The 26,397-nt window shown below is 54.0% G+C and overlaps 10 protein-coding genes across 10 annotated transcripts; 5 read left to right on the top strand and 5 right to left on the bottom strand.

Annotated features, from left to right (window-relative positions):
* Positions 1-124: 124 nt before the first annotated feature.
* Positions 125-3,762, top strand: QC762_507490 (uncharacterized protein). Its single transcript, XM_062891170.1, has 3 exons — positions 125-1,262; positions 1,330-1,448; positions 1,501-3,762. Exons 1-3 carry the CDS (start codon positions 1,115-1,117, stop codon positions 3,079-3,081), a joined length of 1,848 nt encoding a protein of 615 aa, XP_062742337.1. The 5' UTR covers positions 125-1,114; the 3' UTR covers positions 3,082-3,762.
* Positions 3,763-3,998: 236 nt separating this feature from the next.
* ACP2 (mitochondrial acyl carrier protein) lies at positions 3,999-5,063 on the bottom strand. Its single transcript, XM_062891171.1, has 5 exons — positions 4,610-5,063; positions 4,519-4,536; positions 4,325-4,405; positions 4,211-4,259; positions 3,999-4,154 (listed from the first exon to the last, which is right to left on the bottom strand). Exons 1-5 carry the CDS (start codon positions 4,838-4,840, stop codon positions 4,108-4,110), a joined length of 426 nt encoding a protein of 141 aa, XP_062742336.1. The 5' UTR covers positions 4,841-5,063; the 3' UTR covers positions 3,999-4,107.
* Positions 5,064-5,166: 103 nt separating this feature from the next.
* Positions 5,167-6,570, bottom strand: NdufS8 (ndufs8, ubiquinone oxidoreductase 23 kd subunit). The gene is made up of 4 exons (XM_062891172.1): positions 5,943-6,570; positions 5,847-5,874; positions 5,418-5,709; positions 5,167-5,362 (listed from the first exon to the last, which is right to left on the bottom strand). Exons 1-4 carry the CDS (start codon positions 6,206-6,208, stop codon positions 5,286-5,288), a joined length of 663 nt encoding a protein of 220 aa, XP_062742335.1. The 5' UTR covers positions 6,209-6,570; the 3' UTR covers positions 5,167-5,285.
* A 28-nt stretch (positions 6,571-6,598) lies between these two features.
* On the bottom strand, positions 6,599-8,887 carry QC762_507520 (uncharacterized protein; the record flags this gene model as incomplete). Its single annotated transcript, XM_062891173.1, has 2 exons — positions 6,599-8,496; positions 8,557-8,887. The coding sequence occupies 2 exons, from the start codon at positions 8,885-8,887 to the stop codon at positions 6,692-6,694; spliced, it is 2,136 nt and encodes a 711-aa protein (XP_062742334.1). The 3' UTR covers positions 6,599-6,691.
* A 529-nt stretch (positions 8,888-9,416) lies between these two features.
* Positions 9,417-9,952, top strand: QC762_0082760 (uncharacterized protein; the record flags this gene model as incomplete). The annotated part of the gene is made up of 2 exons (XM_062883937.1): positions 9,417-9,596; positions 9,686-9,952. Exons 1-2 carry the CDS (start codon positions 9,516-9,518, stop codon positions 9,950-9,952), a joined length of 348 nt encoding a protein of 115 aa, XP_062742333.1. The 5' UTR covers positions 9,417-9,515.
* QC762_0082750 (Type I Iterative PKS) lies at positions 9,470-16,494 on the bottom strand (the record flags this gene model as incomplete). Its single annotated transcript, XM_062883936.1, has 3 exons — positions 15,911-16,494; positions 10,343-15,852; positions 9,470-10,288 (listed from the first exon to the last, which is right to left on the bottom strand). The coding sequence occupies exons 1-3, from the start codon at positions 16,215-16,217 to the stop codon at positions 9,470-9,472; spliced, it is 6,636 nt and encodes a 2,211-aa protein (XP_062742332.1). The 5' UTR covers positions 16,218-16,494.
* Positions 16,495-17,909: 1,415 nt separating this feature from the next.
* QC762_507540 (uncharacterized protein) lies at positions 17,910-19,284 on the top strand (the record flags this gene model as incomplete). Its single annotated transcript, XM_062891174.1, has 4 exons — positions 17,910-17,951; positions 18,008-18,439; positions 18,506-18,875; positions 18,957-19,284. 4 exons carry the CDS (start codon positions 17,910-17,912, stop codon positions 18,977-18,979), a joined length of 867 nt encoding a protein of 288 aa, XP_062742331.1. The 3' UTR covers positions 18,980-19,284.
* A 1,019-nt stretch (positions 19,285-20,303) lies between these two features.
* On the top strand, positions 20,304-20,546 carry QC762_0082730 (uncharacterized protein; the record flags this gene model as incomplete). The annotated part of the gene is made up of 1 exon (XM_062883935.1): positions 20,304-20,546. One exon carries the CDS (start codon positions 20,304-20,306, stop codon positions 20,544-20,546), a length of 243 nt encoding a protein of 80 aa, XP_062742330.1.
* Positions 20,547-23,993: 3,447 nt separating this feature from the next.
* QC762_0082720 (uncharacterized protein) lies at positions 23,994-25,765 on the top strand. The gene is made up of 5 exons (XM_062883934.1): positions 23,994-24,289; positions 24,366-24,718; positions 24,850-24,984; positions 25,131-25,528; positions 25,549-25,765. The coding sequence occupies exons 3-4, from the start codon at positions 24,940-24,942 to the stop codon at positions 25,473-25,475; spliced, it is 390 nt and encodes a 129-aa protein (XP_062742329.1). The 5' UTR covers positions 23,994-24,289; positions 24,366-24,718; positions 24,850-24,939; the 3' UTR covers positions 25,476-25,528; positions 25,549-25,765.
* Positions 25,766-25,784: 19 nt separating this feature from the next.
* QC762_0082710 (uncharacterized protein) lies at positions 25,785-26,171 on the bottom strand (the record flags this gene model as incomplete). The annotated part of the gene is made up of 1 exon (XM_062883933.1): positions 25,785-26,171. The coding sequence occupies one exon, from the start codon at positions 26,169-26,171 to the stop codon at positions 25,785-25,787; it is 387 nt and encodes a 128-aa protein (XP_062742328.1).
* Between the last annotated feature and the right edge of the window lie 226 nt (positions 26,172-26,397).

Genomic DNA, 26,397 nt, shown 5'->3' with positions numbered 1-26,397 from the left:
GTTCAAGATAGTGACCTCCTTGGATGTTACCCCTCATGCCCCTCCTTCCGACCCCGTGCTTATCTCTTATCGCCATCTCGATGGCTGGCGGGAAGTCCAAGGAGTTCCCTTAACCCCGGCCGTAGCTTGGCGCATTCCATTCCTTTCAAGTCGGTGAATGGTGCTCAACCTGAATCGCTGGCACACTTTCAAACCTTGTGATCATTCTTAAGGCAGTTGAGGGGCTGAAGTGTTGGTTGGCTTCTTCACCGAGGGTTTGGATGACTCCAACGGCGCCCCCGCTTAAGTAGGTAGCTGCACACCGGAAGCTGGCATTGTCACTCAGGCCGTTGTGTTTGGTCGAGAAAACGGTCCCGCCGGTCCTGAGAATTATACAATCACGACAGTACATCCGGCACCCCCACGTTGAAACGGCACATCTGACAGTAATATCGAGAAGGTGATGGTGGGGGATGGTGAGGTGCGCGCACCTGCCCGTGAGACCATGAGGTGGTCAATAAGAAAAACTGACAAGTCCTGCTACACCACACCAACAAACCGCTTCAACTGCCTATTGAGTCAGTTGGGTTGCTGTGACAGAAGCTCTGCGCGCAAAAGTCAGGGACTCGAGGGACGGTTCCAAATAGAACAAAAGTTAGACGTCTTTGCGGCATCAGGCGGTCGGTGGACAACCCGAAAAGTGCACACCTCAGATCCACGGCTCCCCACCAGTGCCAAGCGCCTCACCAACTGATCCCACCGCCCTCTCCCCGCCCGCCCTCCAGCCCTTTTAACACCCGAGATCTCGCTCGGCTCGCCACATCCATACATGCCGCTATCTGCGCTCAAGCTCCCCCCCTCGGTCTCACACGACGCAACATCTCACCACCCGCCGTCTCCGCTCCCGGGCTTGGTTCGAAATACCCTCTCTTTTGAAAACACCCCTCGGCCGCACCTCGAGACTTGAAGCTGTCTTTTCTGATTTGGCAGCGACTTCGTCGCGTGCCCACCCCTGTCTGATTGACCACGACCCCTCGATCGATCCGGCGCCGCAGTCTGCACCACCACCTAGCGGAGGCTCAACATCTCCCTCCTCGCCGCAGCCTGTCCACGAACCTCACCGGCGCTCGACACAATGTCGACGTCCAACCTGGGCGAGTTTCGCCACATGCGCACCGGCAGTCTCAACATTCCACCACAAGCCGGTCACTCGAGTGGTGGTGGGATAATGGCTCCCATGCCCGCCGCCGCCCATCGCTTCGATGCATCACGAAGCCCACCCAGTAGGTTTTGCGATGGCGAAGCACTTTCCTCCAAACCCTTGCTGACCCATCAACTTGCTCCTGACAGACACCTCGCACGTCCCATGCAAGTTCTTCCGACAAGGCGCCTGCCAGGCAGGCAATGCATGCCCCTTTAGCCATGACCTGAGCTCGGCCGCCGAAAACGTTTGCAAGTACTTTGCCAAGGTACGCCCTCGACACTTGTGTTTGGGAGGACTGATAAGCTGACGGACTGCAGGGCAACTGCAAGTTTGGCCCAAAGTGCGCCAATATCCATGTGCTCCCCGATGGCCGCCGCATCAACTATGGCAAGAACGGTGTGACGATAGGTGTTCCCCCCGGAGTCGCCCTCGGTGCCCGCGTGAACCCGACGACATACCATCAGCCGGCCAGCAGTGCCTTGACCAACTCTTTTATGCGCGCAGATTCTCCATACAACGCCACGGCGTTTGCGCTACAAGACGAACTCTACAGCCATCAGCTGGCTCTCGAAAGCGGCGTGCCCACGATCGACACCACCTCGTACACTTCCAACCCTGCTTCCGCCTACGGATCACCACGAGACGAGGAGCCAAACCGCTTTGGACTGGGTCTTTCTCCCAACATCAAAGGACTTTCGGTGCTGGATGCTCCCCTCCCGGCGTCATTCGACAGCAACGGGATCTCACATGCGGCTAGGGGCGGTCCTTGGCCATCTTCGGTCCCGGCCCAATTTGGATTGGACTCGCCTTCCTCCTCGCTCAGTGCCGCCAAGAGTGGTCGTACTTCGGATGCGTTGAGGCACTTGCACGCGTCTGCCTTTGGAAACAGCCACCTGTCACCGTCAGGACTTGCAACACAGGACATCTCAGGCTTTGGTAGCAGCCCGCCTTCCGGTTCTCTTGGATTCAGCTCGGCGCTGGGTGGTGATGAGTACTTTGGAAAGCGGCCTATGCACAGCAACGCTTCCCGATTCGCCAAGATCCGCATGATGAGCAACAGCGTGCCCAAAGTCGACATGGATTGGGATGATTCCGAGCAGTTCCTCTTTGAGGAAGATTATGTGCCAGGCACGCTGGCCAACGAGGTGCTGACGCCGACAGAGAGGGCAAGGAGGGGCTCTACAACCAACACAATCCGTGGAATGGACGCCCTCAACCGTGAGACAATCGCCGAATCCTGCCCGCCTGCCCCCATCACCAAGTTCGGCACTCCCATTCAACCTTCCAGCCCTGGCCGCTGGGGTCCGTTGTGGGGGAGGCAAAAGGAGGATGACGGCCACCTGGAGACGGGCCGGTCTTTTAAGCACGCCTCAGCATTCGGCCATGTGGGAAGCCCGCTCCGAAACTCGAGCCTTGCCAGCGCCATCACATCAGGGCTGGATGGAAACACGGTGGGAGTGTCGGCCCTGACTCAGCAGCTTCGAGACACCCAGCTGTCCGACGACGGTTCGGCTGATTCAAGCCCCCATATCCGGCCCAATGTTCCACGCAATGCCAACGGAGCAGGCGTCATTGGCGAATCCAGGGATAAGGATGGGGGGCTGGCAAGACATGTCAGCAGCACCTCAATAGGTTCGAGCGCTACTGGGCGCTTCAAGTCCCCAATGGATGAAGAGGAGGCCGCATTTGTGTTCAGCATGGACGACGAAGATGATGCCCAGGCGAGAGCTCGCAAGCGCGGAACCGGAAACCAACAAGTGAACAGTACTGCCAGCCCTCTGAGTGCCACTGCCTGGTCCAACAGCTACGCCACGGTCGTTGCCAATAACAGATCTGCCGGGGCCAACGGCGAAGGCAACAGCGGCACTGGTGCTGTTGAAGCGGTCGGTGGAAGATAGTGCTTTGGCTTCAGGAGTTTGGGTTGGTAGGCACAAAAAGAGCAAAAGAAAAAAAGGCAAGGGAATAGACCAACGTTGAAGCGGAGCATGATAACAAAGGAATTGCATCGTCTGCAGCGTACTTTTTACATATATAGCTGCAGCAAGGATCTCAAGGGGCATAGCGTGGTGTGGTTAGGTCACTCTTGAGGGAGGCATACATCTCGACACAAATTGCCTGATACTGTCAGGATTTGACTTGTGGGTATAGTCATCTTGTTTCTTTGTATCACTCTCTTTTGTCTGGATATGTACGGGGTAGGAAATCGGTCGGGGCGGTGTTTTGTTTTTACTCGTTCTTTGCAGGCTCTCGAGTTCTTTTTCAGGAGTGTTTTACCACAACGTTGTCGTTGCTCTCCCAGGAAACATATCACACATGCATCTCGACTCCCAAATCCGTTTCCTTTCTGGTTGAAGTTGCGGTGTTGGTGTGGCCACGTGAGAAACTTCGAGGATCAGGTATCGACAAGGATAAATGTAATGGCAGTATATGTAATACAGAGGCAATAGATCGCTCAGTACATGGAAGCAGAGAATAACCAAGAGCTGGTTGGCGGTGAAGTAGAGTCTGGACCCTATGGATGCAACATGGGTTTCTTGCCATGCAGGTTGGATACCTAGAGATATTTTATACAAAATCGAACAGACATGAACAGACATGTCCAAGATAGACATCCTTTGGCAGCTTTGCTGATAGACTTGAATCGCAAAAGACATGCGACTGGACAGATTCCTCCTACCCCTTCATGGCTTGATGCTCACCAGCCCCAGGCTGTAGCAGTCCCTCTGTTCCATAGATGCTATGTAAGTACCATCTCGAGACTTGGTAACTGTATTGTCGTGATACATGAAATGAGTTGTGAGTATGGTACAAGGCGGGACAGGCGGCAACGGCGGCGACAAGAAACGGCCCAAATACAAAATACAATTGTTGGTGCTCTATGTGGTTGTTTTTCCCCCATCCATTATTAAGCCGGCAACAACTGCTTAGTTGGCATCAGGCTGGGAGGTGATATACTCGACGGCCTTGTCAACTGTTGACATTATACAGGTTAGAATCATCAGCTTGCAATGGGTATGGGCTACATACCACTGTGGATGGTGTCGGCATCCTTATCGGGGATCTCAATGCTGAACTCCTGTTGCCCATGTCGTTAGTATCCCTTCCCACGTCACAGCAAAGAGGGGCAGGGGTCATCCATACCTCCTCAATAGCCATCACAACCTCAACGGTATCCAAGCTGTCCAACCCGAGGTCATTGGCGAAGTGGGCGGTTTCCGTAATCTAAGCCACCCGTCAGCTCCCATTCTCCAAGGCCGTACATCATTCCTCTCCTTCTCCTCCAACTCCTCCACACATTTCGACACCCATAGGTTGTTGCCGGCCATAGCACTCACGTTCTCGGGGTTGTTGACCTGCAGCAAAAAAGCCACTGTTAGCACCTCTCCATGACCAGAAACAGGAACCGAAATGCAGGACAAAAAGCACCTTGTCAAACCCAGACAGAAGCTCCTTGATTCTCTCGTAGACCTCCTGCTTTGTGAGACCACCACCCGACGCATAACCCCGCATTTGAAGAGCCCAGCTGGCAGAGGCCTTGGGGACGAAGCTCTTGGCCGCGGAGGGGGCGGCTAATCTGAGGGAGTGGGCAGCGGCAGAGCGAACAGCGGCGGTCCGCGACGCAAGAGCGACGGACCGGAGGACGGCGGTGCGGAACATTTTGGCGGGAGGTTGGTTGGACTGGAAAGGAGTGAAAGCTCGCGGGAGTTGGTGTGTGGCCGGTGGAAGTGGGCCGGGTGGTCGAGGCAGTTGACGGCGGAGACGTTCGGCGGGGGGTGGTGGTGGTGTGACGGTTAGAGGTCTGCTTGATGATAAATTTCTCGCCGGGGAATGGCAAGCGTCGGGATGCGTTAAACTCTCTGGCAGCTTTCGGTGCTGCGGCACTGCGGGGCGGACAGCTCCAGCTTTGCACCCGGTCTGTGCACTGCATCACGTGACATGCGCCATGACGCCTGGCAATGGCCTCAGCATTTGAGACTGGGACAGCACGGGACAAAAAACATAACTTTTGGGTGGTGGGACGTATGTATAACACTATTTACAGGTCTTCTGAGCCAAGATCTAACCATCCGCAAGAGCCCCTTGGTTTCCTCTACACCCATCTTTACCGGTAGGGAGAGTCCGCCCTGATAGCCGCAGCCAGCTCCGGCTCCCACTTGTCTCCGTTGGAAAGCAATTTCTCTGTGCACAATTAGCCCAAGCTTTCCCTTGAATGAGACAGTGAGGAGGAACCCACCCTTGTTGTAAAGCAGCTCCTCGCGGGTCTCGGTGGCGTACTCGGCATTGGGAGACTCGACAATGGCGTCGACAGGGCAAGACTCCTGGCAGAAACCGCAGTAAATGCACTTGGTCATGTCAATGTCGTAGCGGGTGGTGCGGCGGGAACCGTCCGCACGCTCCTCAGCCTCGATGGTGATGGCTTGCGCTGGGCAGACAGCCTCGCAAAGCTTGCAGGCAATGCAACGCTCTTCACCCGAGGGGTATCTCCGGAGAGCGTGCTCACCGCGGAAACGGGGAGAAATGGGGCCCTGCTGCTGTCAGCCGGTCTGGCCTCATGAAATGCGCATCGCCCTTCCCGCTCTCATCCATGACCGCCCAGGCTCTGGTATTCTCTAATCGTATCTTCCCAAGCCCTGCCCTCTTGACAGCCAGCTGTATAACGCACCTTTTCGAATGGGTAGTAGATCGTGTACCTGTTCAAGTCGACCTCTGTCAGCCCCGCTACCCACACCCAGCTACTCGTCCAGGGACAAACACTCACGGTGGCCTGAAGAACTGCTCCATGAGCACGTACATCCCCCTCATCATCTCCGTCATCAAAAAGTACTTTCCAAGCTTGTCAAAGGTGCTCTCGGACTCCTGTTCCCACGTCTTGGGGGGCGGCAGACGGAAGTTCTTGGGCGGGGGCCCAGCCGGTGTCGCATACGTTCTCCTGGCGACAACCTGAGAGATGACTGTGGAAGAGGGGGCGACGGCGCGAACTGCGCGCACCAGAGGGCGGGCCGCAATGGTGGTATTGGGAAGCATGGTGTCAACGTCGATTCGGTCGCTGGGTTCTAGGGGTGTTGGCAAGCTGGGAGGGACTTTTGGTGCTTCGAGAGACCGTCGCGGGGACGTCTAAGAGGCTGGTGCCGAAAGGACACTGGCGATCAGGTCAATTGGGCCTGCACGCTGCTTGCAAAAAGTGCGGTTGCGACACCGACAGCAGAAGTATTGAGAGTGGGTGGCGGAGGCGAGGTTGACAGAGCTCCCCGGTGGCGCTTGACGTCGTCTCGATATCCCTGGAGCTTTGGGTCATGGGAGTTGACATTTTGGAGCTGCCGGCGCTTGGACCACCCCACCGCAAGATTACATTTCCCAGCTTCTGATTTGCTGCCCCGTCAGCATGTGGGGGCCTGGCCACGGAAGGTCCATTCACGTGCGTCTCACGTGAGTCTTCCAATGCATGATGATGATGAAACTAAAACGGGGTATATTTTGTCTAAATGTCTCGCTGTGCACCAAGTTCCTTTATTGATCAATCTTGCCCCACGTTGTCCACCACACCCCCATGTTGGCTGCCACCACCAGATCCAGCATCTTGAGCCCTTCATCATGGATAATCAGCTTCCCAAGCTTGACCTTCTTTCCACTGCTCCCACCTCCAGCGTTCTCTTTGCCAAGGCTAAGATCCATCTCATCCTCATCACTCCATTCATCCTCGTCGCTGCTCCTTGTATTTCGATGGTGCAGTAGACTGCTAAACTGTTTCGACAGTCGGCTTGCCCGGTTGTCCTTGTCGGCATCATTTCGACGAGCCCCGAAGAAGTCGCCGCCGCTGGGCAGGTTGAACCTCAACTCACTAACCGGTTTCGTGCCCAGAAGGGCAGCCTGGAGCTCATCGCCCCTCGACCGGCCCATAGCCTGTGCGTTTTGGATGCTCTGCGCCACTTCCCGAGGATCGAACTGGAACTTGGTGGTAGAGTCGAGCACATGGCGAAGCTTGAGGGAGCGCCCGCTGGTGCTGGTGCGGAACTCACAGCGCCCTTCCCACGGTGACAGAAAGGTGTATCCTTTGGGCCGCAAGCCTGGTCCAGGGTGAGTGATGATTCCGCCCTGCTCCTCGCCCGACCCAGAGTGATTGGATCCAATCGTGGAGGAGCTCCCCTGCCTGGTATGGGATGCCTTGGGTGCGCTGGGCTCTTCGGACGACTGCACGCCCTCTGGGCTAATGCTCTCCCGCCTCTCCCGTCGGTGGAACGCCTTTTTAAAGCCCGCTTTCCAACCAGCTCCATAAGCCATGACAACCTGTCTGTGAAATCCGTCTTGGGGGGGAGGAGCCATCCCCCGCGCACCACTGTCACTGCGCGCTCTCTGTCCACTCTGCACCATTTGTGAGAACGAATGCGGCTGGCCCGTTGGAGTGAGTGCCTGGAGAGCCTGGGTTTCGGCAGCAGCCCGGCTGGGCATCCCTCTGTACTTTGCATATCCCGAAGTGTCAATGCGAATATCAATCTTTTGAGATTTCCACCCGGACCCCATGTCCTCTGGGTTGAGGCTCGGGTCTGCCTGCGACGGTGGGGGAATATTGGTGGCAAAAGACGACACCTGTCCTACATTGACCTGGGATCCAGAACTCGGATCTCTGCGAATTATGGTCAGATAAAAAGAAACCGAAGAAGGTCGCCGATGCATGTGCCTAGGTGACGTGGGATGTTGTCCTTGGCTATACGACAAGGGAGATGCCACTCGCTGCGGAGGTTGCTGTGCAGGAGGTTGACTGGGTGTGCTTGGTCGAGCTGCACTTGAAGAGTAAAGTGCAGGTGCAACATTATCTTCAACATGATCGAGACCCGCTAGTGGTGAGGATGAAGACACTGTCGTCAAGTGAGGAGGGGGCGGGGCCGGCTCAGGCGAGCCCCCCGATAGGCGTTTTTGGAACATGGGGTTTGGCCTATATGAATCGGGTGACTCGTCGGCGGGATTTTGGTTTTCTGATATTGGAGATGGGCCAGTCTCTGGTCGGTAAGGCTTGTATTGAGGGATATGAGGAGTTGGGGTTAGTGAGAGCACTGGAACTGGACCTGGTTCCCCCGTTGACGACAAGCTTTCCGGCCTCAGAACTCTCGCGGATGTAGGCAACGGCTTCCTCGGAATCGTGCTCCTAGCACTCTCCCCACTGGACCTCGTGGAACTCAACACATTACTCTTTGGTCGTGGTGGCATGGGTGGTGGCATATCCTCTGGTCGCTCCATGTGGATGTAATAGAGAGAATTCGCTATGTCTTCACCTGTCACATTTTTCCTATGCGGCCTCATGGTAGAGAGTACCACATCTAAGAGGCAAGGTTTCAGATTAGCAAAGCAGTCACAATAAAAGAAGAAACCGTACAAACCTTGTGTACCGGGGACTCTGGAGATGTACAGCGTGAGGGATTCTTTGACTTCGGGATGGTGGGGATATTGCGGAGGATTTGCAGCGATGTAGTTGATGTCGGCCAGAGACCTTGCCTCGGCACGCGGTCCAGCCGCCATGACTTTCGAGTACCTATGTTCGGGAAGCAGCCTGGTGTTTTGGTGGTTTGCCTGATGTGTTAGACTTGGGGCGCTGGATCGTGGAGAGACGAGGTGACGTTGCCCCCCCCCCACTGCTAGAAGTAAGCACCACGGGGCTGTGTTGGGTGTTGGGGCTGGTGTTGTGAAGAAAGCGGACGGATCCTGTTGCATCCAAGGGACATAAAGAAAACAGTTCCAGAAAAGCCGTCCCTTAGAACAGAGTCACAACCCACAGCTCATTGCTTTATCTGAATCGTTGCACCACTGTCCACTGCGTCCAAAATTGCCCCAGTCCCGCCAGTGGGGTCGGACCCGGTGGTTGAGTGAGGGAGCCGTGGAGCTTGGGCCCATTCAGCGGGCTGCTTGGTTTTTGGTGTCGCTGCCCAATTGGGTTCTGTCCTCCGCCAAGACCTCGAACCGCAGCGTCGTCAAACATCAGAATCACATTCACAGCTGACAGCACTACATGTATTAGAAATGTCTCTCGCAACAACGACTGAATACAAGCGGCGCGTCCAGCGCTCAGGCAGTCTACAACATACACGATGGTTGGCTTGAATCCATTTCGCCCATTTCCCCGGCTTCAAATTCCTTCACCTCAACATGATATCCACAAAACATGCCAGTACGAATCAACGCTAATACAAAGAGACCAAACAACAAGTCGAGGAAAATACAAGACTAAATCACAAGACCAATAAAAAGGGATAAATATCACTACCAAAACCGACAACAATTTCGTTTTCAAGATCTTCACGCCGTCCTCGTCTTTTGAACAGTCAGCGCAGCAAGGTCGTTGATGGTCCCGCTGCTCAACAACTCCAAGATCTGCAAGTTGGCTCGGAACTCCTTGGCGATCCAGTTTCGCAATTCAATGGCAGTCAGTGAGTCCAATCCGTAGCTGGTGATGTTCCTCGCCACGTCGAGATCTTGAATGTCAACCGTCAGCACTTCCGACAGCTTCTGTAGGATACCTTGGCCGGCGATGTTGGCCGCCTCTTCGTCACTGCTGGCTGCACGGAATACATTTCCTGGGGAAATGGTCTGCTTCGGCATCAAGCCCTCACGCTCGGCGGCCGCAAGACATTCGGCCTTGAGCTCAGTGAAGCGCGGATCCGAAGCATAGTAGGGCCAACCGCCATCAGCGCCGAGGTGCAGCTTGAGACCAGTCAGGCATTGCGCCGGGCATTCTCCTCGGACCGCAGCCGAAAGCAGGGCAAGGACCTCCTCCTCTGAGACCGTCTCATGTCCAAAGTTGCGGATGATGTCCTCGCTGCGCTCCGCATTCTCGGCAAGGTATCCTGCGCCCGTGACGGCTGTCAGATCGAGCGAGGTGCCAGGCAGACCGTTGAGTTGTCTGTGCTGCACAAACGCGTCGAGAAAGGTGTTGGCCGCGGCGTAAGCGCCCTGGCCACGAGATCCAAGAATGCCAGACGCTGATGAGAGAACGACAAAGTAGTCGAGGGAAATGGACTGCGACTGGAGCACATTGTGGATGTTCCAGGTTCCTGCTACCTTTGGCCGGATGACCTGAGTGTAGTCTTCGTGTGTCATGCCCTCCAGCAACACATCCTGCGTCGTTGTTAGCTTGTGCAGAGGAGTTTAGTGGCTTCTGGAGTTACTTACACGAAGGACCATTGCTGCATGAATGACACCGCAGATGGGAGGGAGGGTTTTGGAGCACTCGGCCACAAGCTGTTTCACTTGCTGTTCGTCACTGGCGTCGCACTTCTTCACCAACACACGCGCATCAGGGCAGTTGGCCTCTTTCTGGAGCTGATCAACCATCTCCTTGCCAATCCCACTGCGCGATAGCAGCACTATGCTGCGAGCGCCATGCTGGATCATGAATTTGGCCATGGAGCGGCCCAGACCGCCAGTACCACCTACGATGACGTGGGTGCCGTCCCTGCGGAAGATGGTCTTGGATATCTGGTGCATGGCCTTGACCTGTTCCTTGGGTCCGGCAACCACGACGACGGGGTGCGCCGCGCGATTGTGCACCATCTCCATGCCCCTCGAGAGTTCTGAGACGGGAAGAATGGTGGCATCCGAAGGCGCTTTGATCACACCACTGGCAATGTTGTCGACAACCGCCTTGAGAGTACGTTCCATTGCCTTTGGTCTGGCAGCTGCCACGCTTGCCATGTTGAGCGAGGTGAAGGTAGCGTTGTCCCCAAGCCCTGGCCTCGTATTGGCATGGATGGCTGACGTTCGGATCTCAACAAAGCGTCCAAAGTCAGTAAGGCATTCCCAAGCAACATTGGTCTCGTTGCCGGATAGTGTCAGGACAACGTCCATGCCTTCACCCATCGTCGCCTCCTCCAGCTGCCGACGGAGATGAATGCTGTGAGCATTCAACACACGCTCCCTCGGGACACCTGCCCTCTTTGCTGTCGCGGCCTCGTCATCGTTTTGAACCAAGACGTAGGCCGACGCTCCCAAATGGCGGGCCACTTCGACGGCAGCAAGACCCGCCGGGCCTGCCAGCTGGATCAGGATTCTCTCGCTCGGATGAAGCTTGGCGAGATCTACCAAGGCATAATGGGCAGCAGCGTAAGCAGCAGGGATGATGGCCGCGTTTTCCATGCTGAGGCCAGCCGGGATGGCGACAGCGCTTGATGTTCTTGCTCGGGCATGTGTGCCAAAAGGGCCCAATGCCAGCGCGCACACCCTGGTTCCTTGCGCAAAGTTCCTCACGCCCGTTCCGAGGCGCGTGATGGTGCCACTGCAGCTGCGCACAATCTTGGATTCGGCATCGTGAGTCTCAGCTTTGTCGGCATCGTCCTTGCTAAGCGCCGAGGCAACCACAGCAATCTCGATCTCGTCCTCGCCCAAGGCTGTCTCTGGGCAATCCTCAAAGTACATATCATCAAAGGACTCGGAGCTATGCGGTGCCAGGCGTAATTGGCGGCCGGGTTGGTGGAAGTTTTGGAGGTAGGAGGCTGAAGGGCCGAGGCTGCGGTGCACGTCCAGGTTGAGCTTCTCGTCGACCTTGATGCGTGGAACGACGAGCTGGCCCTGCTCTTCCGCAAACTCCATTTCCTTCTCTCCCTCCTCTTCCGACAGGACAGATTCCCTCAGTGCTTCGAAGATGAGGCTGGCTTGCTCATCAGCGGAGAGCTTGCTCTTGGGATCCAGATCCAAGCTGGAAGCCACGGCGCTCCTCTCCGAACGCGCCGTACGAATGAGACCCAGCGCCATGTTGGCTTCGGGGTTCGTGGGGAATCGTGTTGCGCCACGGGTGATCCAGATAAGTCCAGGCGAGATGGTCAGAAGTGACTTGATCTGCTCGAGACGCGAGGCTAAGAGATTGGGCAGCACGGGGCCCTTCAGGTCTGAGAGAACCAGGAACTTTGAGCCAAAGTCGGACAGGCTGTCCATGGAAGAAACTCTGGGAGACAGCCCGGTACTGGCCTCGATGGCGTGGCACAGTGCCGAAACTAAGGGGTCATTCTCCTCTTCTGTTACGATGACGATGTCGGAGTCAGACCTTTTCTTCGTCTTTTCGTCGCTTGAATGCCCCTTGCACTTGGCTTGAGCAAACGGCTGCCATTTATACTGGAAACACAACTCCCTGGGCGCTTTAGTGTCTTTCTGGCCAGTCCTGACCGCCTTCATCACGAGACCTGACATGGAAATAGCAGCAGCTCCCGAGCTGGCGCCACTGAAGACCTCCACCATGAATGTCGCCGTCTTTGGCTCCAGGTTGCAGTGAATGCAGAACGTGTCGTTGGCCCTCTTCTTCCAGGGCGTGCGGACAGTGACATGACGGATGGCGACGGGAAGATGGGCTGTGGGTATGCCGTCCTCTGTCGACTTTAGGTTGAGCAGTGGCACCTGCAGCATAGCGTCCAAGACCGAGGGATGAATCTGGAAGGGCGTCTCAAAGTCCATGGGCATATCCGCGGCGGTATCACGGGTGCAACAGTTGGCCACGATCTTGGTCCTGTTGATGCTTACATCGACAACAGACTTGAAAGATTTGGGGAACCCCATGCCGAGCGCCGACAGGGACTCATAGATCTCGGCACCACCACCCGCCAACGCGTTGAGCTTCCTAGACGTATTGCAGACCTGATCACTGCAGTCCTGCGTGGGCGTTGCAGGGGTGTGGCTGCCATGGCCGGCGTCGGAAGTAGCTGATGAAGGAGGCGAGGATCCAGCCGATGAGCAGGCCGAGGAGCTGTCGGCTTCCGAGATGAGCTTCTTCATGGCCTCGGTCCTGGCGCCGGGCACAGACGCATCTCTGGGAGCTGCACGGCGCCTTGAAGCGGCATCCATCACCACAGTGCCGCTGCAATGCTCCAGCCATCCACGACTGTCCTCGTAAGAAGTGATGCGGAACTCGTGGCCCTTCTCGCCGTCCAAGGCTCGGAAGTTGAGGAGTACCTCAAACTCCTTGCCGTCCTCGACGAAGAGATGCTCCTTGATCTTCAGGTTTCTCAGATCAAACTTTTCAACATCAGCCCCTGTGAGATTCGCTTGTTGGGCCGCGGCCTCGACCACCATGGACACAAACGCTGACGCCGGATATACGTGGCGACCTTGAACTTCATACTCCTTCAACCAGGGCAAGTCCTCGGTACGCACGACGTTGCGCCAAGTCGGCTCAAGCTCGCTTGACCAGTCAGCCAGGATACCAATCAAGTCATTGCGGGCAAATGGCTTGATCCGATGTTGCCGGCTGAGGCGCGACTCATACCAGTACTTTTGCTTCGACCATGGGTACGTGTACAGCATGGGCACCAGGTCTGGGTGCTCATTCTCCTGGCGCTTGTGATTGATGTTGAAGAAGTCGAGGGGATAGCCGCGGACGAACAGCTGGCCGGCTGCCTCGAGGCAGGTCGTGGTGGCATCTTGATCGCGCACGAGGGTGGGGATGTAGCTGATCTTGGTGGCAGCAGCGCCAACCTTTTTCAAGATTTGCATGATGGGCCCTTTCAGAGCGGCGTGAGGTCCCACCTCCAAAAGGATGTCGGGCTTGTGCTCGCTGCACAGGCGCTGAAGAGATGTGGAAAAGCGCACGGCCTGTGTGAGGTTGTCAACCCAGTACTCTGGGCCGAGTTCATGCAGGTCAATTCTGCGGCCACGGAGCGAAGAATAAAACTCGACGTTGGATGATGATACATTGTCGGGCACTTGGATGTGGGAAATCTTGGCCAGATAGGACTCGGCAATCAGCTTCATGTGTGGAGAGTGATAGGCCACGTCGACAAACAGCTTGCGGTTGAAGACCCCCTTGTCTTGGAACATCTTGCCCACACGATCAATAGCTTCCTCATCACCGGACAAGGTTGTTGAGGACGGAGAGTTCTCGCATGCAACGACGGCCTGTGGGCCACCCTCCTGGTTGAGAGCCTTGAGCATGGGGGCGAGCTCGTCGGCACCGGAACCCACGGCCATCATGCTGCCCTTGAGCTGGGTGTGGGTCTCCTTGAGCTCGATGATGACCTGTCCTCTGTAGTAGGCAGCGGCCATGGCCGACTCAAAGTCCAGCGCGCCGGCCGCGTACGCGGCACCGATCTCTCCTGATGAGTGACCTGTCACCGCTGTTGGACGGATCCCGAATGACTCCAGGAGGTCAATCAAGGCGAGCTGTACGGCCGAGCAAATGGGTTGTGAGATGTGAGCCATGCCGACTTTGGTGCTCTTCTTGTCGCGAGTCAACTCCTCGTGGATGGAGAAGTCGGCCCCAATATCCCGCAACGTCTTGTCTGCCCGCATGATGGCGCCTTTGAAGACGGGATGGGTTGTGATGAGCTCACGGCCCATGGCGTGCCACTGGGCACCTTGTCCTGTGAAGACAAATGCCAGCTTGGGCGTTTCACTCGAGGCGCGGGCAGGCACCATCTCATGAGAGTTGAGCGAGCCGGCGACGGCCGAGCACATGCCGGCAACAACGGCCACACGCCATGGCAGATGAGACCGGCGTTGGCAGAGCGTATAGGCCAAATTACGTGGCATTGTCGTCTGGTACAGCTCGGCGTGCTGTTCGAGCCAGATTCCCAGCTCCTTCATGCTGTTGCGAAGGGCTGTCTCGTCGTTGGCTGACAGGACGAAGAGCCGCTGAGGTGTGTAGCCAGCGTCCTTGCCCAGCTCGATCTCGCGCGTGATGGGTGCTGCGCTGAGCACACACATCGAGTTGGAACCGGAGAAGCCAAAGTTGTTGACACATGCGTACTTTCTCTTACTGGGCCATGGCTTCTGGTCCGTGGCCACTCGCATGTTCCACTTGTCAAGAGGGATGGCCGGATTGAGCGTTTCAAACTCGGTGTTGGGCAAGATGAAGCCATAGTACAGCATCAGCACCGATTTGATGACTGAGACGATGCCAGACACACCCTCTAAATGGCCGACGTTGGGCTTTGCGGAGCCAATATAAAGGGGCTGGTCAGCGGTAAAGTGTCTTCCCACTGCCCTGTAGATGGCGGTCGCCTCGATTGGGTCCCCCTTCTTTGTCCCAGTGCCATGAGCCTCGAAGAAGCCGACATCCTTGGGATCAATCTTGGCCTCGGCAAACACGTCTCGGAGCAAGCGTTCCTGCTCCTCTGGCGACGGGGCAACAATACCAACTGTCCGGCCGTTGTGGCTGATGCCAGAATGTGTGATGACGCTGAAGATGTGGTCGTTGTCTGCTTGAGCTTGGGCCAAGGGTTTGAGAATAAGGCAACCTGCACCTTCACCACGAGCATATCCTGACTTTGCTCGGTCATCGAACGCATATGTTTTGCCCACGTCGGAAAAAAGGCGGAGTTTTGCCATCGACACCCAGATATCGGGATGTGTAATGAGGTGCGAGGCCCCAACGATGGCTGATTCGGACTCGCCTGCCCTGATCGACTGCACCGCCAAATGCAGGGCGTGTAAGGACGACGAGCATGCCGTGTCGACGGTGAACGCTGGGCCTCGAAGGTTGAAGTAATAGGCTAGCCGGCCCGCCAAGAAGGCGCCCTGGTTTCCTGTAGCGTCGAAGTTTGGTATATGATCAAGATCTCGAAGATTACCGACTCGGTGCTCGGTATAGTTGGCTCCAACAAAGACGCCTACCCTTTTTCCCGAGATGTGCTCTTTGGGAAAGCCACCGTTCTCGAATGCTTCGTATGCTGTTTCGAGTAGCAGTCGTTGTGCAGGATCTGCCACGGCCCGATTAGTAACTCTCACATGCTTCAACCATTGAACCCGAGTGCTTACCCATAGACTCGGCCTCCTTCTTTGTGATGTCAAAAAATCCAGCATCAAACATAGAGATGTCATCCTTGATGAAGTAGCCGCCCTGGGAGTTGAAGCAGCCCTTCTTGTCGGGGTTTGGGTGATGATACGCCTCGGCGGTGAAGCGGTCCTTGGGAACCTTGGACCAGCCGCTTCTCTTGCGACAGAGCATACGGTAGAACTCTCCGGGCGTGGACACATCCCCCGGCAGACGGCAGGACATGCCCACGATGGCGATGGGCATCGGTTGTTGGTCCGCCATGATTCTGCAACAAGACGACCGTTGCATAAACGAGGGAATATGGCGTTGTTGACCGATGCTGGATGAGGGGAGGGAGTATTATGGGAGGTGTGTGTGGCAGTATGTGTTTGCAAATCAGGGCGGGAAAACGGGTGCCAAACACTTATATGGAAAGAGTCATGACACAGAGGCTACGCGACACAGACACCAGCTCTGCCAACGATGGACTACTGAGCCGCCCACTCTCTTGGCTACGCCATCCCGCCACCAGACGCGTTTCGTCCCTTTCTTTTCTGCAACAGTCTGTTTGCCTATACATCCGACGGTCTTAGGCGTTGCACCGGCCGCTCTCCGGATATCTACCTCCCCATCATCTCTCAACGGCATTGCAGAGGCGGCTTTCTGGTGGAAAGGGCTATTGATCGCCGATCCGGTGAAGCATTTGGAATGTTACCCGTGCAGTGAAATATGAGATAACAGCAAGGTTGCCGACTCAACGCTAGCACCGAGGTAGGTTTGGCCCGTCCTAGAGAGCACCTCAGGGGCTAACGGTTTTGCCGTCTGCACGTTTCGGTGGCTATGGGACGTGAGGGGGTAATCAGTCTCCGTGATAAGCTTCTCATGCCTCTACATGCTGATGGGGCAGACTGGACCTGGACCGAAGACTTGGCTTCGGCCCGGTGTGAATCCGGCCCGCATCGAACACGGAGAAACACACGTGATAGTTGGAGGAATTCTGGGGACAGCATGGAGTGTGTTGTGCAGCATCGGTGTAGTCTGATGCAAGACGAGAACATACGTGCCAACCGCCCTCACCTATCTTTTCTCCACATGCACAGCAGGTCCTTCGGTCTTCCAGAGACAAATGCCAGCTGCAGGTATCACATGCGTTTCCCATCTCTTATCATGGCTGACAAACACCTCGCCGTTACCTAGTTCTACCTGGGGAGCACCTTCCGAGACATGGAAAGGCAAACTGGATGGGAACTGGTCTCATGCCGCCTGGGGTTCCTCCTGAGTAGGTACCCAGTTTTGGATTTGCATGTTAGTTCTGTCCGGTCGAAGCTTGAACTCCGCTTGATAGACTGCAGTTGGGTTCTTTTTCTGCTCTTGGTGTACATTGGCCACTTGGGCAGTAGATGCTTCACCTGTATGTTGTTAACAACGGCTAAAGGTAAACCCTCTCGCCAAGCAGCCCACGGTCCTCCACATTCCTCTGTATCTGCCTATGTTTCACAGGTGGGATGCAATAGTCGAGCTCTACAATCCCTAGCACGCCGAGGATAGGTCTAGACTTCCACACCATCCGACGATCCAGTTAGGCATACGATGAAACACCGGGTGATGGGAGGGTAAGGGTAGTGCGTCATTATCATTCGCTCTGTGCCTACTTACTGCATCCTCATGCAGTACTGATGCACGCTAGATACATCCGAGGAAAGGCAGAAGAGGTTAAACGCGCTTCTGCACACGTTGCGAAACGGATATGCGCGTGTTTATGTCTGTGTTTATTTTGGGCTTCTCAGAAGGCTGGGACGGTGAGCTCGGCGGAAACTGGGAGATATAGACATCCCTGTTCCAATCCTATTCCGACGATTCATACCAGTATCTATCCATCCATTCACTCAGTCTTATCACAGACTTCCACCTAATCCGCCCTGTCATTTCTTAACGCTGTTTTCAAATTAATTTCGCTTTTCACCGTCTTTTCAGTCAAGAACCTAATCACTAACTCTCAAGATGAAGTTTCTCTGCCTCCCCGGTGCCTACGGCAGTGCCAAGGTTTGTTTATCCTTCCTCTCTCCCGGATGCACTCCAACTGACTTGGTGCCGTCCAGAACTTTCAAGTTCAACTTGGTCCCCTCGCCGAGGAGCTGGAGAGACGCGGTCTCTGCACATTTACCTACTCTCAAGGCACTCACGAGGTCGACCCTCCTCAAGGATGGGAGGACTACTTCGGCGCCCGCCCCCTGTACCGTTTCCTCGACACCCGCCAGGGAGATACCTTCGAGACCCTTCGTAGGCTCAGGCATGTGCCCCACTCCATGCCTGCCGAAGACACCATGAGAATGTTTCAGAAAGCCGGCGAGGGTGAAGACTGGCATCAAAGGGTCTGGAGAGAAGCGCTGGACGCTGTCTTCAAGACGCTGGACGAGGACCCCGAGATTGATGGCATCATCGGCTATAGTGAGGGGGCCATGGTTGGTGCAAGCTTGATTGTAGAGGAGGCGGAACGGGCCAAGAAGAGCGGGTGCCAGCGAAGGATCAAGGTTTGTCTGCCCCCTCATCAAATTCTCATGAATCAAACCCAGGGCTGATCAACTCGACACCAACAGTTCGCCATTTTCATCTCAGGTGCCCCTCCCCTCAAGTTCGAGGGCAAGGACCGCATCGTTGCGCAGCTGTTTGACGAGGCCGGCATCGTCATCGACATCCCCACGTTTCACATCTTTGGATGTGACGATGCCTTCTTGAGCTCGGCGGTCGCACTGTTCAATGTGTGCGAGCCCAGTAAGGCAACCATGTATGATCATGGTCTTGGTCACATCGTGCCTCGCGATGCCGAGAATGTGGGTGTCTTGGGAGAGATTCTGCAGGAAATCATGCCCAAGGTAGAGGAGGACAACAGACGGGCTGCCAGCGAGCAGCAGCAGAGGAAGGAAAGCGGTCTCAGCGGGATGGACAAAAGCGAGTTTGCTGCCCCGGGTGAGTTTTACACATTTTTGCCGGCATGAGATATGACTTGACGCGGGACAGAAGCTGATGGCGTTGTTCGTTCCTGGGCAGCCTTGTTGCGGACAACTAGCTGAGGTGGAATCGCGGGGCGTTGTACTCGGCATGGGGGTTGGCTTAACATATTGACCAACAAGCGGATGGATAATGGGGGGGTGGGTTGATGGAAGGGCTGGTGATTCATGGACTGGTAATGGATGGGTCGGATAAAACCGAATTGTTGTTTGTTTGCCTTGCCTTGGGGTTGGTTCTCCGCGCGTTTCGCAAATTGCATGTGGCGCCTAGGGTTGCGAATGTTTGATTTGGTTGCATGTGTGCTAAGCAAATTATGTACGGGTTGTACGACAAAGAGATTGAACCAGCAACCTATATCTGAACCTCCGATGGATACCCATGCTTTGTGTGTCCTGGCTCCATTCTTGTTGAATCCTCGTGTGTGCAGGATGGAGTCGTTGAGATTTCCACAACTCGGCTGTGCCAATTCTTGGTGTCGTATAAAAAACGTGTCATCATATATGATGGCGTTGGGGGTGTCCGTGTCCTTGGTGTTTGTCACGCTATCGACATTGAAGTGTACGGCCAAGTATGGGAAGCAGGTGTCCATGACAGGTACTTACAGGCTCGATAACAACTCGCTGGCCGTTTGCGGATTTGAACTCTTATTGTTAGACATTATGATGCAGCTTCCAGAGTCAAGATGGTCTGAAGATGTTCGGACTGCGGTTCAATAATATTCAAACTTGACGCTGCTTTGATAAAGTCAAGTTAAGACGGTCTGACGGTTGTTGGCATTGCTTCACACCAGCCTAAGATGGTTACCTGCTCATGGATATAAAGGATCTACCGTTTCTCTGGAATCTTGGAAGTTGAGACTCCCTTTCTCAATGGGAATTCCCTACCAGCCTGCATCTCCAAAACCTCCAAATCCCTTGTGCTTGCCGTCATGAGATACTGTCAACAAATCCTGGGACGTAGTACCTCAAAGTCTCAAGCCAATAGGAGCCAATATCGCTTCACCCCGGTCGCAGCCTCACTTACTATCACATACCCCCTATTCGCGCATTGAACTTGATTACCACCCTCCACCAGAAAACGTCGTCTCCAAAGAGGTCTGGCGCAGACACTAACCAGATCTTCCGCCTAATGCAGGGGCACATCTGCCAAGATGCAGCTGGAGAGAGTGCCCAACGGCACAGTCCAGTCAGAGGTCTTCGAGATCAAGTATGTTTGGTGATTCTTGTCGGGGTTTCCCGAACAACTGTACAATAAGAGCCAGAAACGCTGGTGTTTTCAAGATCCTCATCAGTTATCCAACTTGCTGACTCGATCTGGTGATACCCCAAATTTCAATACCTCGCACTCCCCCCGCCCTCCCATTCGCCAGGCATCCCGTCATTTGTCATGCCCTTTGCCGTCGACCAGGCCGAACTCGCGTGGAGCAGACTGCTGCGCTCCCTCGAACGGGAGCCAGGTCCCTTACACAGCACCCAAGAAGCATTTACTTTTATTATCATACTACTCTTCCCATTCGCAATCCAGTATTATGTTGAACTCTTTATAAATCACCGCCTATGTTTCGACAAAAAATCTCGACGGGTCCAATGCTCCTCCGGCCTTGTCATTCATCAATATCACGATCGGTGACTTGCTTGAAGATGCGGCTTGTTCCAGGAGAACTTTCGCAGGTGGAGTGATTCTTGTTGGCCGACTTCAAGCAACTACCTCTACCATATCTTTTTGGCCACACGTACCTTGAAGTTATATTGCCCGGCGGCTCGCTCAGAGCATGTAACGGTTTGGGCCCTCTGAGAAATGTAAGGCCAACAAGGGTCTGAAAGAGATATAACGTATAGGTTGGATGACCAGGAAATGGCCCACCCACAGAGGTGGCCCACATTGGCTTGAACTTACCAGTGCCATTTTCCACATTAAACCCTCAACAACCCTGGACCTCCGAAAGCCCCCCCAACTTTATATTCCACCCCCAGAGGTCAAAAATGGACCATTTCTTTTTCTTCTTTTTGCTCCAGGTACCCATCAATGGCCAAATATACCGAGGAAGATCTCGCAAATGCCGAACAAGACATTCTTGCTGGTATAAGCCAGCGCCAAGCGTCCGACAAGCACGGGGTTCCACGTTCTACACTGAGGCACCGCATCTTAGGAACCCAGGTTTGCAAACAGGCCCATGAAAATCAACAGCGGCTTACTCAGGGCCAGGAAGACCTCATCGTTCAATGGATCCTTCGTCAGGAAAGCCTTGGCTACGCTCCCACCCACGCTAACGTAAGAGCTCTGGCGGCCAGTATACTGGCTGAACAAGCCGATATCTACTCCATTGGGAAGCGCTGGGTAACCCGCTTTATTGGCCGTCATCCCAGTATCAGAACGAAGGTGGGAAAGAAGATTGACTACGCTAGAGTTAACGAAGCTACCCCGGAGAATATCAACAAGTTCTTTAACCTATATTCTACCGTTGACTGGATCAAGCCCAAGAACAGGTATCACCATGATGAAGTAGGAATAATGGAAGGTCAGGGAGAGAACGGCTTGGTTGTGGGGTCTTCAATGAGGGGATAAAAAGTCTATATACGTCAAACAGAATGGAAAAAGGACCTGGACTACTATGCTGGAGTGTATCTCCCAGGATGGGAGAGTCCTCCCCCCCGGGGTAATCTTCAAAGGCCAAGACCTTCAAAAGCAATGGTTCAAGGACCAATTCGATAAGGACCGGTATGTGGCCGTATCATCGAACGGTTGGACCAGTAACGACCTGGCCGTTGGATGGCTTGAAGAGGTCTTTATACCAAGGACTGAACCTGAGGATCCATCAGAACCACGTCTTCTTATTTGCGATGGCCATGGCTCACATACCACTGACGACTTCATGATCCGGTGCTACAGGAGCAATATTTACCTTCTTTTCCTGCCCCCCCACTGCCCTCACGTCCTTCAACCCCTTGATATTGGCTGCTTTTCCAGTGTGAAGAAGGCGTATAAGAGGGTTGTGGCTGTAAACGACGCCCTCACCAACTGTACGCCTGACGGCAAGGTCGACTTAGTCCGGCTGTATGACCTTGCCCGCAAGCAGGGCTTCAGGAAAGAGAATATTGCCGGCGGCTGGCGTGGGACAGGATTATGGCCCATACGTAGGCGCAAACCGCTCTCTTCAAGCCAGGTGGTAGTCCCTGTGGTGCCGTTGGATCTCTCTTCAAAAACACCTACTTTTCATACCGTGGGGGATTCCCAGGTGGCCAAGAAGGTCAAGGACCTACTCAAGAACCATGCGCCGGCCGGAAAACGGCTTGCGGCAAGGACTCTCACCAGTACTATACTCACACTGAGATCTGAGGTATCCATCCACAAAGCAGATGCGGCAAGGCACTAACAAAACGCCCACAAAGCCCAGGACGCAAAGAAAAGGCGCAATTTGAATAGAGAAGATTCGAATTCCAAGTTTGTAAGGCTTTGTGACCTGGAAGAGGCTCGTATTGAAGGGAGGGTGGTGGAGGAAGAAGTGGTGCCTAAGGAGGATGTGGAGCAGCCGGAGCCAGCCGAGCCTGTGCGGCGTAGCACACGTTATCGGGTTCAAACCCGGCGTAAGAGGGAAGCAAACGAAATTTCTGACTCTGACAGTGATTGAGCTACATTTTGGTATAACTTCCATAGAAATTGACCCAATATTGGTCTTGTTGTGGGCAGTGTAAGCATTCAGGGGTAATCTCATCAAGGTTGTGTGGCTGGTGTGGGGGTGGTGGTCCATATCCGTGGGTGGGCCATTTCCTTGTCATCCAACCTATATATTTATAAATAATAAGTTAAATAATTCTAATTACTATAATTTAAGGATTATGAAACGATGTGACGAACCCCTATCCAGAACCTCTGAAAGGGATACTGGTTGAAGGCACTTCTGAACAATCCTAGTTCGGTACAGCTAAACAGTGTACAACAATGGCTTGTCTCAATCACAATAGTCTGAATGCCAACGATTGTGACTTGTATTGCATACTGCGGAACTGTCTATCTACACCAGCCAGTTCCTCCGTATATATAGACCTCCCCTGAGTCGTGCTCAGTCTGATCAGTACCCTGATCACACTGATCATTCTTCCTGCACTGTGATTGGCTCTCCTGGGTGTTTCCCTCGACTGGTCCCTGCTCCCATGGTTCCACAACCAATCGTTAGTCCCGTCCATATACCAGGGTTGTGACACTAGGTTCATTTGACGTAGCGGAGTTATGTTACGCCCCGAGCGTAATACCTCTGTACAGGAACCACTGGGTGGTACCTGTCAGAAAGAAAGGAGTCTTACTAGCAAGGAGTTCATGGTCTGTTAGCGGTGGCCATGGTCTGTTAGCGGTGGCCATGGTCTGTTGGCGGTGGCCATGGTCTGTTGGCCGCGGCCATGATTTGTTGACCATGTGACAAGATAGTTTCACATAAATAGGGGGAATCCCCGGCGCTCCCCATGTCGAGGAATCTGATTCCTCATGCAAGCAATTCAAGTTCATTTGTCTACAATCTACTCTCAGTAGCTCTTTGTTAGAACAACCTGTTGTTGACATTGAACCCGTGTCTGAGACGCTTGTCACAACCTTCGATCATCCTGTCATATTCACCTCTGGCGTGCTGCCTTGCAGTCTGTATCCATTCCTGGTGCAGGTTGTAACAAGTTATTTATAGCCTCCGATCACGATCTACCCCCTTTCTTTGGAGTTACTGGGGCTCTCTAATATATAAGGAGTGGGGGAACAAATCTATATCTCATAGGTGCTACTTCGAAACCGTAAGCTCTAGCCAATTGTATATCACTGGCTTAGAATTGCCTTAGTTAACTTTCTTGGGCAAGCAGTTGACCGGCGTTTTCTTGGATCACGACGCTGCAAGGATAACTCAAGTATAATCAACCAATGCGTGACGTGATAAAGGAAACGCGTGTGTTAGGGGGGGCTCAATGCTACTGGAGAGAGGGATCTCGTTTTGGGCAGCCACCTCTGGCCTGCGTCGAACGCAAGTTTGTATGTATATATATTATATAGCCTTATCCAGCTAGGGTGCCAGCCGCTATGTTTTCCGCCAACTGCTTTCGTGGAACCCTGAGTGTATATATGTTGCGAAGATGGTAGGGGCAAAGGTGCCCAACCCCGCCATGCTATTGGCCATAAGTAACACCCTACACTAACATTATAAGCCACAACCTTGATGTCACTCTCAAACATCATTTGCCAATATCTCACGATATCATAACAACAATATCGAACATTATGATTCATCGCCTCCTTTTCCTCCTGGCTTTCACCGGCATAATACATGCTGCACACGCCGCCTCTCCAACAAAAGTAAAACGTCTCATCATAGACACTGATTTATTCAGTGACGTTGAGTGAGTCGATCTACCTCAGAATTGTGCCTCATTTTCTTCTCTCCTAACTCATTGCGCAACTACTCGCCTTCTTCAGCGGCGCCGGGGCCCTACTGCTCGCAGCCACATCATCTTCAGTTGACCTCCTCGCCGTCAATATCAATTTCCCCACCACCTACTCGGCCCTGGCAGCATCTGCCATTCTGGCCCATTATAGTCATGACACACCCATCGGGATCCGGCGTCTGGTGACCAATGTCACCTTCTTCGATTCTTGTTTTTTTGAATTAGGCGAATACACAAGCAAAGTGGCCTATCACTGGTTTGGGGGTTCGTTGCCCTGGGGCCGTGCCGAGGACGCCCTGGGACCCAGTCGCGCTGTATCGAAAAGTCCTCTCCGAAGACCCCGATCAAAGCGTCACCATCGCTTCCATTGGATTCTTTGATAATGTTTGAACATATTTGCCCCCCCCCCACCACCCCTACCTACCTTACCGCTCTACTACTTTTGGCTTCATCTGCCATGCTTCCACCTTGTTCAAATCGCTAACTATCATCGGCGTGCTGTCGAACGCAACTAGTTGTCTGGGCTTCTTAATTCCTCGTCAGATATCTACTCCCCGCTTTCAGGTCCCGATCTTATCGCCGCCAAGGTCTCGGAACTGGTAATCATGGGTGGTGAATATCCCTCCGGCTACGAATACAACTTTTGGGGTGTGAGTTACCAAAGCCAGCCACATGGCCTTTTTAGTTATTTGTCTCCTACCCTACCCCTGGCCACTGCGGGTATGTAGGTAGTCTGGGGGCAAGCAGAGAGAGAGAGAAAGAGAAGCACACTATTAACCAAAACATTGCGTGCCAGGGCAACCCATCTATTACCGCCCATGTTGTCAACACCTGGAAGGGCAGCCCAATCACCTTTTCCGGGTTCGAGATGGGGCAAAACGTGACGTCTGGCCTTCGTCTGATCAACCAAGGCCCGCGGGATGACCCGGTCAAGGCCGCGTATGTCTACTACGGCTACGCAACACCTCGTCCGTCATTCGACCCCCTGACGGTGCTGTACGCAATGGAGGGGTTGGGTGATCTCTTTGAATTCGGAGTAGAGTACGGATACAACCACGTTGAACAAGACGGATCAAACAAGTGGGTTTATGACAAGGGAGTCTCTGGCCAGCAGCGCTTTTTTGAGACTCAAGGTGTCTGAACACGCGGCCGGTGCTGAAGTGGACAGGAGGCTGCTTCAGGCAGCATGGTCTACTATTACTACTACTACGCAGAGCATCAGAGACCAAAGTACTACTCACTCGACAAGAGCTTTGACCTGTTCTGTTCCGGATAATAAAACAAAGGGCTGATACTACTACTCTGCTTCTCTCTCGCTTGGTGGTGTGCCAGCTTTCTCTGGTACCTATTATTCCTGTTCAACTCCCTTGTATAAATCTCTAAAATACCTCGTGACACATCCGAGACCCTCGTTTCATTGTGCTGCACGCCGGCCCTGATTGTCCCACAATCAAATGGGCTGAATAGCCTGCGGGTAGTAAAAGAGCTCGGTGGGATCAAGCTCGGTCTTTAGCCCTCTCAGCTTCGGCAGGTTCTTTCTGTAGTAGACATCCTGCGCCGTGGTTCGATTCATAGTCGGATCGGCGTAGTTGATGTACATTCCCCATTGGTCTCTGGTGAGCCCATCGGTGAAACTCTTGACCCAGCCGTCCAAAATTTCAAACCCATTTGATGGGTAGGAGCCAAAGTTTACACGGTCGTAAAACTCGTAAAGAAAGAGGTGATTGTTGGGATCGCGAAACGCATAGGCCGTTTCGTTGCTGGGCACCTTTGTGATGGCCGAGTTGGCACCCCCATATAGATCGATGATGATGAACCAGTTGCGGTTGTTGGACATGGCTTTTTGGACCCAGTAATTCGCAACATTTTGCAAAACATCACTGGGCAAGGCGGGCGTGACTAGACTCTTGCTGTAGAATGTCTCGACCTGAGATGATGATGACGGTTAGTTAGTCTTGTGGTGGTCATCATGGATGGGTTGGAGTCGTTTCGAACAGTAACACACACCAAGTTGTAAGGGCGCGAAACATCAACCTGCTGACCATAGGTGTCATGAGCCAATC

This window comes from Podospora pseudocomata, chromosome 5 (genome assembly GCF_035222375.1).
Source record: "Podospora pseudocomata strain CBS 415.72m chromosome 5, whole genome shotgun sequence".
In the NCBI taxonomy this organism is placed as follows: Eukaryota; Fungi; Ascomycota; class Sordariomycetes; order Sordariales; family Podosporaceae; genus Podospora; species Podospora pseudocomata.
This window is presented reverse-complemented; position numbering and strand designations above follow the sequence as displayed.